This window comes from Solea solea, chromosome 11, assembly GCF_958295425.1.
Source record: "Solea solea chromosome 11, fSolSol10.1, whole genome shotgun sequence".
In the NCBI taxonomy this organism is placed as follows: Eukaryota; Metazoa; Chordata; class Actinopteri; order Pleuronectiformes; family Soleidae; genus Solea; species Solea solea.
The window spans coordinates 3,782,482-3,792,881 of record NC_081144.1 but is presented as its reverse complement, the minus strand read 5'-3'; the positions used below and the strand labels follow the sequence as shown (position 1 = coordinate 3,792,881).

The window sequence follows — 10,400 nt, the reverse complement described above, 5'->3', positions numbered from 1 at the left end:
AATGCTTTCCAGGTCAACACCGAGATGTGCGTCAAATTGCCCTCACTGCTGACTCATCGATCATATGTTTCTATTTTCTCACTTTAAAAATAATGGATTTTTCCAGCAGCAATTTTTCTAGTCTTTTGTTACCATGACACCGAATCAACCAAACACTGTCTACAGCCAAGTAAGTCCAAAGAGGTTTGAGCAGTTAATGTCTGAGTAAGGACATCAGCTGCTCCTCAAGAACACAGTGACTCAGCTCTAGAAATGTCCTCATCTGTTCCTGTGGGGGGGGGGGGGGGGTCATAACCCCTTATCTTAACCTTGACCACCACAACTTGACACCTAACATTAAACCCTAAAGTTGCCCAAACACTAAATTCAAATTTTAACCCTCAAAGGCAGTACATACCCACAGAGATCTCAATTTTTCCATCGCCATGGTGACACAAGTCTCAATGTGAGGGACAATCACATTTGCAGATGAATGATTAAATCAAAGAAAAGCAGTAATGCAACATTTCTGATGACATCCCCTTACAGCCATTAAAGGTTCCATGGAATATTTGTATAAATACTTCTAAATAAAAACTGTAAGCCTGTTAAATGCACTTCAGGAAAGGACCTTGCCTCGCAGAGGCCACCATCTCGTGCTGCCGTGTTTCCAGAGCAGTCCGAGGAGACTGGATGTATGGATGTATAGATGTATAGATGTATAGATAGATGTATAGATAGATAGATAGATAGATAGATAGATAGATAGATAGATAGATAGACAGACGTATGTGATCAGAGTGGATGAAGTATATCTGAGATAGAGGATGATGAAAGAGCAAATTATCTTATTGTCTCTCGTCGACTTTTCTTACACCACAGTATTTTAACATCGGCGATAATGGTTTTACTTTGAGAGCTCAATATTTTCTCAGGTGGTACTTGGTTTGAGAACCACTGCACTACACCATAAAGTACATAATGAAAGATGTTAAACACTGATGTAAAACTGAACCTGCAAATGGGAAGTCGACACAAGGACATTATAAAGCAGTGCAACACAGTTTCTAGACTTTTCCCTCCTACAGTGTGAAGTTTACTTTAGATCTCTGCAGACCCGAGTATCCCTTAAAGGTGTGCATTTGATATTCAAACATCAACATAATCATCAGACAACCAAGAGAGACGTCGAACAGCCAGAGAAATTTGTTAAAGAGCAAATAAGAACACCCAAACCAAAGGGATGAAGGGACCAAAGATGATTCAGGAAACTATTCAGCATAATTTTCCAACCTGATGGTCTAATTTTAAAGGACATTTTCCAGCCCTTGTTGCTCCAAGCCTAAGTGGTCTGGCTAATGTGCTAACAAATCACTTCATTTTGTTGCTATGGCAGCAAATGTCCAGTAAAACAGAGACTCTACAGTGAGCACTGATTGTTTGACCTTCTGTCTCAAGAGTCTGCAACACTGAAAGGAAGAAATGTTTCACAACATAACACACGCACACACAAAACAAAACTGTTGCACAATCTGCGATAAGAAACACAAACTCTGGACAGTTGACAAAGAAACACGCTGCCGTTCACATTCTATTTGGTGGAAAAAGACGAGGAACACAGCGTAAACTGTTGTATGTTTATTTGGAAGAAGTTAAGTACAAACAGTGGCATTTTCTTCCAGAGAAGTAAGAACAAAAGTGAACATACAGTATGTTTTCCATTTTGGAAGACACCTGGAGCAGGTCCTTTCATCTAACAGCCTTTGAGATACAGCTTGTCTAAATACAACAATTAAATAACAACGGACTAATAGTACTTAGAAAAATCTACTTGTGTCAAACAAGCAGATCCCATAATAATCCCTAAATTCCACTATGGTACACAGAGTCACTCCTTAAACTTGTTAGTGTAGAGGTCTCGCTGACACTGCACTGAGAAAAGTCTTTGATCTAAAGACTGTTGTGTTCCTGCACTTTAATCGTCTGATAAATGTGTAATCAACGTTTAGAAAAGAAGACAGAACGCATGGTGGAAAAGATAATGCGCGTCCATGTGACACGAGTACACTACTCTGAATAGAAAACAAAATATCTATAATCATTCCGCGCGGCGCAATGATAGTCTTACATGGGTAAAATAAAATATAAAGACAGGAAAGTGTATGTAACAACAAAGAAAGTGTAAAAATATTAATATAAATGTATATGTTTTCACAGACAAGTTAATCGACAATAGAAAAGTCTGAATTTACAATACTCTATCTTAATCAGTGTTGACCAATAGGTTATGCTACTACAAGTAGACAATTTTCAGGAGGGAAAGAAATTAATTTTAAACAAAACTCAACTGCATATAAAAAAAAAAGAAAAATCAGATTTTTATGGCTCTCCCCATGATAAATTCATAATCACATGACAAGAGTCATGCTTGTAACAGTATTTGATAAACTCGTTTGAAAACGTGTGCCAGGCAGTCGTGGTGGAATGTTGACACCAGAATTACTTCTGGGTTCAAAATTAAAGGGACATTAAATTGTCACTGAAGCAAAGTAAGAATTCTGTTGTCAATATATAAATGTGCTGAGAATAAATAAAGCCACTGCGAACAGACTGCACTACAGTCTCACTACAGAGGGTGAGAATTTGCTGTATTCAGCCGTGTGTGAAGCATACAGCACTGCAGAATAACAAAGCAACCGGACGCTTTTTATTTTCTTATTAAACTGCATTCAGACAACCTGTCCAGAGGCTGCGGTGTGTAGATGGATACGACGGAACTACATATAGTCATGAAAACCAGATACAAAAAAATATATTGAGTACAACTGTACCAGCAGTGAGTATTTCTAAAAACGTTACAGATAAAAAATAAATTCAGAGTAAATATATTCATAGTATAAAATAAAGGATTGTAATAGAAACCAGCTATTTGAAAACATGCTTTCTAGTTAGCAATATGTACTATGATTGATATTAGTTTTACTAAGTAATTAGCCTCAGTGAGCGTATAGACAGGAAAAATAAAATTTAGGTATTAACTTTTTTAAATTTTTTTAATTTTTCTTCTTATAAATCGACAGTGGATACGTCCAGTTCGGGATCATAAAGACAGTTTTGTCTTCAGGAAGCTGGGGAACCAGAGCCTTAGACGCGTTTGTGATAATTCCAATACAACGTGAACTTGAACGGGTCACCAACTACCTCACCGGTCAGAAACGCAATAGTGCAAATGAGACCTGGCTGTCACTTTCAAGTAATACAGACGGGATAGCAGTGAATGTGATATGAGAATGACAATGATGAAACCCAGATCTATGGCTTATTTGTTGATATAAAAAAGGCAGGGGATTTCTTTGGCTAGTAAGGCAAGTGAAAAGCAGGTAGAAAATAGAACCTAGACTAACCAACCACCTGCTTTGAGAAACGTCGTCATTAATGCAAAATAAAAACTATGATTGTATAATTTCCACAAACGACGCTGCCGGTCCAAAGACGGCATCTAATATTTACTTTTTTTTTTTCCTTCTTCAGTTTAGAGACTTTCAGAATTTTAAAGACTTTTCTACAAACAAGTCGACCTCAGTGTCCAGATGTGAACAGCCGTGGAGCACCAGAGTATTTGTCTTTCATTGTTCTTGGCTAAGGGAAATTGATGCTAGGCTAAGAAGGTGATTGTATCGTTTACTCCCCTCTGCTTCATGAATCCGCCTCTGGTGTCTGATGACCGCCACCCTTGGCCTTGATTTGGAGCCAGGCGTCTCCCAGTGCCTTGGCAAAGTGGTCATCCACCGAGCCCGTGATGGACACCGAGTTGGACACAGGCTCCGCCTCTTTGTAGTTTTTCCCCAGGCTGCGACGGAAGTGCTCCTCGATAACAGGGTCACATACGGTATTAGCTAAAGTAAAGTTGCGTGTGGAGGGAGGAGTTCAAAAATTATTACCATGCATGTGAATGTTGTCAGAATATCATAAATCATGGATATACCCTGTTAAATTTACTGTAATATGTATGTATGTATGTATAATGGGATATTTAAATTTTTTCAAAAACAAACAGTACTCAAAATAAAACAGGGTTAAACATGGTGTCGCTACAAATTACATGATTGTGGGTATTGCTGATGACCATTTGTATCCATTTGCAACCATGTTTAAAGGCTACTTCCAACATGATAGCATGCCAATATAACCTGAGACGGAGCTAATTCCCCCAAAGGAGAGGAGGAAGAGTGTTGGTGTTGTGTTTCAAGAGGTTGGTGCGTGTTTAATGAATGCTGAGAGCATCTAAAGTGACATAATAAATTTAATTAAACACTTGATAGCGCATGGAATAAATATGAGAGCAGAAAGAAAGTTGCTCCATGTTTGATTTAAAAACAGATTTCATAAAATTGGTATTTGAAAAAAAAAGCCCTAGTTCAGTGTACTAGTGATCTCTTCACTCCAATGCAACTCCTATGGAATGACAATGACATCATGAATGTGCAGCTGGTAAATTATGTGATGCAGAATCTTAGAGGATTGTTTTAAACATATTGTGTTTTGAAAGCAAAGGGAAGCCCCGCTGACTATTAGTTTGGTGTTATTTATGAAGTTGAAAGTCAGATGCAACCATTGTTTTAAAATAAAGAGTACTTAATATAACACAACAAGAGATATAGTATGCAGCTATTTCTTCCCTTAGCTTTGATTTCCAGCTGACAACATTAGAAAAAGAGAAGAATCCTGTGTAAGGGTTTGGACTGCACATTGTGTGTGTTGTAATTACAGGCTTACCATTGGCCTTCCTCTGATCAGCAGGTGGGCTGGGAGAGGAGCCATTCATGTGGCAGTGAGAGAGATTACAATTGCGGTTGCTCGCCGGGGCACAGATAATAACGGAGGGACGATTCTATAGGTGGGAGAAATTACATAAGCTCAGCTAACAGACAAGTAACACAGTTATCTTGAGGTTTATACAGCTCTAACAGCTCTCCTCCACAGAGACTTGATATATAACAACATTTAGAGAAGCACAGCTACTGTTTATTTCTACAGGCTATGAGCTTTCACTTGAAGACAACATCTACTTATAATGTATACTTAAAAATCCAAGGAGAAACTTAAAAATGTTTGTGTAACAATAATAATGTGACTGCAATGCAATATGTAGTACATACTTTTTTAGAAAATAAACACTTGAATTACTAAAATATCTCCTATGCAGACATACCTGCTGCCGCTCAACAGTTCCACTTATGACAGACCTCTCTCTGCCACCAACATCGTGGCTGCTTTTGGTCAGAGGCACAGGCTGATCCACAGCATAGTCAGAAATGGAAGCAAACATGCGAGTCCCATGGAGACCATTAGAGGAGGATGTGACATGGTCCACAGGACTGTGGCTCCAGTGCTCAGTACTGTTGTCTCCAGCAGAGGGACGGGCCCTTAATTCAGAAAGTACACATAACATACAGTATAAACTACTTAAAGCTTCACCTCTTAATGCATCATGCCATGGGTGTTTAAGGCAAATAAAATACCACCCTTATCAAATGTCACAAGAAGATAAAGACATACAAACATTCAGACGTGATAGGTACTGATTGAAAACTACACATGCAGTGTTCATTTATTTAAGAGAAACAAAATACTCAAAGCTGTCACTGAAAATAATTAAATTTGAGCAAACACATGTAGCACAAAATATAGTAATCAATGCCATTAATGCTACTTTCAACTAAGTGACATATACTTACAGCTGAGTGGCAAACAATCTGCTCATTTTGGTCATGTGGTCATCATCACAGTTGATTCGGTCATCCATATGTTCTTCACCATATTTTCGCTTGCTTGGACAGTGTGGAGGGGCCCCGGTTATGTTAGACATAGCAGTGGACAGGGAGGGTGTCCTGGACTCACCTGTAGAGAAGAATCAGCAGTGCAAGTTATGTAGTTGTATTTAAATTCAACCTAAATACAAATTCCACAAGTTTAAATCCCAAATAATAAGTCATGATGCACACTTAAACCACATAATGCCATTTACATGTTATATGGCTACCGTGAAGATTAAACCCAGCTAAAATATATTCTTTTCTGCAACTTGACTGGATATAGATTGGATGACAGTATTGTGGGAAATCAAGTGTGCAACTGCTAAATTAGTTAATTCAGGGAATTGATTTGTGGCAAAGCATTCAAATGACATACTTTTATAACCTTTGGCCTTTAAGGCATCAAGTATTTTTAAATCGAAGGGCTCCAGTCAAAGTGAAGTCAAGAGTCATTTGTGTCCAAGTCTAAATCGAGTTGCATGTCCTTTTGTGGATTTACAAAGTCAAGTCTAGCTGAGTCCAAGTGTTTTTGTAACATCAGGATGTGATTTACATGCAGTTTACAAGTATTCAAATGTTGATGTTTCATTGTAAGGACACACAATGAAATCACATCTTTATTTATACCAATGGTTATCTTAACAAAAAAAGTTTTTAATATAATTGTTTTGACATTTTTAAACTTAAACATGTAAAGCCTTCTGTCTACACATGTGCTGGTCAGAAACCTTTTAACAAGATCATAAAAAATAAACCACAAGAATTTGTGGAAACTAAGTTAGTGAGTTAGAAAGGATTTTCAAGTCACTCAAGTGAAATGTTAACATTTATCTCCAGTCTACAATCAGAATAATAGAAATTCCCCACAAGTAACTTATTGTTAGTGCTTTTTATCACAATGACCTATAATATCCTCTATTAGTAGTGATTCTGGGTCATTCATTTTCACTCTGGTTATGGTAGTTAACAATAAGTCATACTCCATTTGTATAGCACCTTTCATACACATCACATCCACACACGCACACATTAATACATACAAGTAATACATTAAATGTACACATTCAAAGTCTGGAATAACTCATTAACCAACGATTTGGCTGAGGAGACACCAGAGGCAGAGTTATCATTTACTTAATATAATGTTGTTACATATATATATATATATATATACAGTATATGTCACGTTAACATAACAAATGTCATTCAGACATAAAAAACAAAAAAGTAAGGATGTGTAACAATGTCCTTCCTTTCCTAACATGTCTTAAAACTGTGTGATATCCTAATAGAATTTGGTCATAGCAATCTACTTTCCATTCACGTGTACATACTGTTTATTTTTGTACATGATCTACAACTCATATTAATCTTTTTTATACTCTAGTTTAGAGTATGTCTTTACAACAGGAATAGACAAAGTTGTCTTGAGAAAGAGAGAAAGACAGAGATCTCCACATATTCCACAATCACCAATATCCCTTTAATAGGCCACTGTGTATATTTGAGGTGTTGACTCTCGCCATAACCTAGATACAAGTTAAACAAGAAAATCACAAACCAAACACTTACTCAAAGTGGTTATGGGGTGATAAGGGAAACACAGAAAACAAAACAATTCAATTAACCACGCCATGTCGAGACACTTTGGGACAAACTAACCGTCGTAGTGCAGTCTCCCGATGTTATTGTTCATCTTGTCCAGGAACTGAGAGTTCAACAGGTCCATTCTAGTGAAGAGCATTTACGCGAACAAGCTAGTTGCTAACATCGACGTTAGCAGGAAACACCAGCGAAGAGAGCAGGCCAGATTCTATGTTGAAGAAAAGAACCACGTTAATTAAAACAACACTAATTTATTGATAATAAACGCATAAAGTGTCCCGAGTTGACGGCGCGAGTCAAATATTAGCAGCTATGTGAGCTAAATACGCTCAGCTAGGCGAAGCACTAGGCTAACTTCAGCTAGCTGGCTTCCACTGTCTTTTAAGTTAAGACAAGAACAACATATTCACCACAATTAAAGCAACATATGGCACAAGAATAGACGATAATATACACAATATAACTACTGTTAGCTCCCCCTCGCTGTTCACTTGTTTACAGTAGCCACGACAGTCGCTAGTTAACTTTAGCTACTTTGTCTACATGGCACACGCTAACGTTAGCATCGCCAACTTTGGAGTAAGTTTGACAATTCGGTGGCTAAATGTCGAATAAACGCCGTCCTGAGACACACTTTAATGACAACCTGTTGTTGGGTTACGTTCAATGACTTTACGTCCGTCCACAAAGCGTCACAGCAGTGAAACGTCAAAGTCAAGAGTTACTCACTCCATCGACAAAAGTTAGCTTGTCCTCCACAACAACACCATGGCCCACTTTGACTGTCTTCACTTTCTCACCACACACAAAAGAGAGGAGTGCGGCCCCTAGCGGTGACAAGGCGAATGGAAACTAAGTTAGTAGTTAGGCATGGGACGATACAAACATTTCCCACCACGATTATCCCGACCAGAATAATTGCGATTTAACATTTTATTGCTATGAGTGAAAATAAAAGGTTTAAATATATATAAGACAGCCCGTGTCCAAGTGGAAAGGGAACTTGACTTGTAACCGGAAGGTTACAAGTCAAGTTCCCCTGAGCAAGGTACCCAACTCCCAATGCTCCCCGGGCGCTACTCAGTGTGGCAGCCCACTGCTCCTAATTCTCAAATGCAGAGGTCAAAATGCAGAGGAATACTTTCCCTAAGGGGGTTAATAAACTTTAACTTTATATTCTTTTTAGACTCTTAAACTGTATGAGCTGCAGCAGCCAAGTGACAGATATGAAACAAGAATAACATAGAACACAATAAAACAAGGTGGGGATTTTGTTTTTTATTTATATTATTTATACTTTATTTAGCCAGGAAGGTCCCATTGAGATACAAGATCTCTTCCAGGGAGTCCTGGCGGCAGAGATAGTACAAATAGTTGCAGAAACAAGACAATTTCAGATATAAAACCCATATCAGAATATAAAAGCTAAAAGGAGGTAACTAAAAGAGAGTAAAAAAGAGAGATATAATACAGTTAAGTGCAGAAGTATACAGGCCATATACATACCAACAAGGTCCTTACTCCGAACCCCTCTAAAAGGTTACATTAAAGAACAACATGCCTTTGATTGTGTTTAAAGAAGGCAGTGTCTGTAGTGAAATACTGTGGGTGCTGCAGTCTTCTGCTCAAGGAACTGCTCAGCACAGAAGTGTTGTGCGTGGGGTGAGAGGAGTTGTCCATCACTCACTTCCTGTGTGAGGTCCACAGACTGAGCTGGCTCTCATCACCAGCTTATGGTCTGTTCCTGTCCCTCACAGTGAATCTACTTCCCCAACAGACAATGGCGTAAAAAAAACACTGCTGACGCCACCCATGTGTCATAAAAGGTTCCTGCACACACTGAAGGACCGCAGTCTCCTCGGCAGTTTATTGTTAAGGTGAACACCCAGGTATCTGTAATCCCCAATGAATTCACTGTTCAACACCTGGTAGTTAACACTGAAATTAATTACTTAAACTCTATTTGTATAGCACCTCTCATGCACATCACAGCCACACACCCTTATGCACTTATGCTGGTGAGAAACGTTGCTGATGGGATACATAATTTTTTCTAATTAATTAGATCATAATAAGTCACAAGGAAAGATTTGTCTCCCCATTGTGGTACATTAAAAAAAGGTATGTTCGCAAGTTATAAAGCATTTTCAAGTCACTAACATGAAATATTAATGTTTACTTCCGGTCATGATTATCACAATTACCACAATTAACTTACTGTGAGTTATTTTTTATCACGATGAGCGATAATATCCTCTATCAGTAGTGTGTCTGTGTCATTCATAGTCACTGTGGATATGGTACTTGACATTACAATCAATCAAACTCTATTTATATAGCACCTTTCATACACTTCACATCCACGCACTCACTCTCACATTAATATACATTAAACGTACACATTCAAAGGTCAGAATATATCATTAAACATCGATTTAGCTGTTGAGAAAACAGAGACACAGTTATCATGAAGTAAATAAATGTAAAAATGAAACACTAAGGAAATTTAAATAATAATAAGAAGAAGGGGAATTAAAATGACATGGAATAAATAAACATAAATATGAAGAAATAAAAGAGAATAAATAATAGCGAACAAAATAAAAAAAAATTATGTGTATATATATATATATATATATATATATATATATATATTTATGTGTCACTTTGTTTAGAGTGAAAGGTGTTTGAATTCTTTTTTGCTTTACATCCCATACGTGTGTGTGTGCCAGACTTAAAGCATCAGGCTTTGATTTGTTGTGACCTCTGAACAGCAAAGCTTATTGATTTATTGAAGCGTTTCCTGGCTCTTTTGAAAACATCCATTTATTACCTTCGTTGGAGACACGGTGGTCTTCAATTCTCCCCACATTACACCATATTCTAACATTATTAAGCTCATTTGGCAAATCAGTTGGAACACAGACAGTGAGATGTAAGACAGCAAAATGAAGAATAAGAAAAAGCTTCTAGTGCATTTCATGTTGTTTACATGTGTCA

The 10,400-nt window shown here is 37.7% G+C and overlaps 1 protein-coding gene across 2 annotated transcripts; it reads right to left on the bottom strand.

Annotated features, from left to right (window-relative positions):
- Positions 1 to 1,604: 1,604 nt before the first annotated feature.
- Positions 1,605 to 8,267, bottom strand: vgll4a (vestigial-like family member 4a). 2 transcript variants are annotated; one of them, XM_058644043.1, is made up of 6 exons: positions 8,130 to 8,267; positions 7,458 to 7,608; positions 5,718 to 5,880; positions 5,192 to 5,405; positions 4,756 to 4,870; positions 1,605 to 3,875 (listed from the first exon to the last, which is right to left on the bottom strand). In XM_058644043.1, exons 2-6 carry the CDS (start codon positions 7,537 to 7,539, stop codon positions 3,676 to 3,678), a joined length of 774 nt encoding a protein of 257 aa, XP_058500026.1. In that variant the 5' UTR covers positions 7,540 to 7,608; positions 8,130 to 8,267; the 3' UTR covers positions 1,605 to 3,675. The 2 variants fall into 2 exon arrangements, with proteins under 2 accessions (XP_058500026.1, XP_058500028.1); XM_058644045.1 differs by having other exon boundaries at positions 8,047 to 8,182.
- Between the last annotated feature and the right edge of the window lie 2,133 nt (positions 8,268 to 10,400).

Coding starts and splice junctions, on each gene's coding strand:
- vgll4a (XM_058644043.1), bottom strand. CDS start 7,539: ATGCTCTTCACTAGAATGGACCTGTTGAACTCTCAGTTCCTGGACAAG. Junction 4,871..5,191: donor GAACTGTTGAGCGGCAGCAG/GTATGTCTGCAT, acceptor TCCCACCTATAG/AATCGTCCCTCCGTTATTAT. Junction 3,876..4,755: donor TGATCAGAGGAAGGCCAATG/GTAAGCCTGTAA, acceptor ACTTTACTTTAG/CTAATACCGTATGTGACCCT.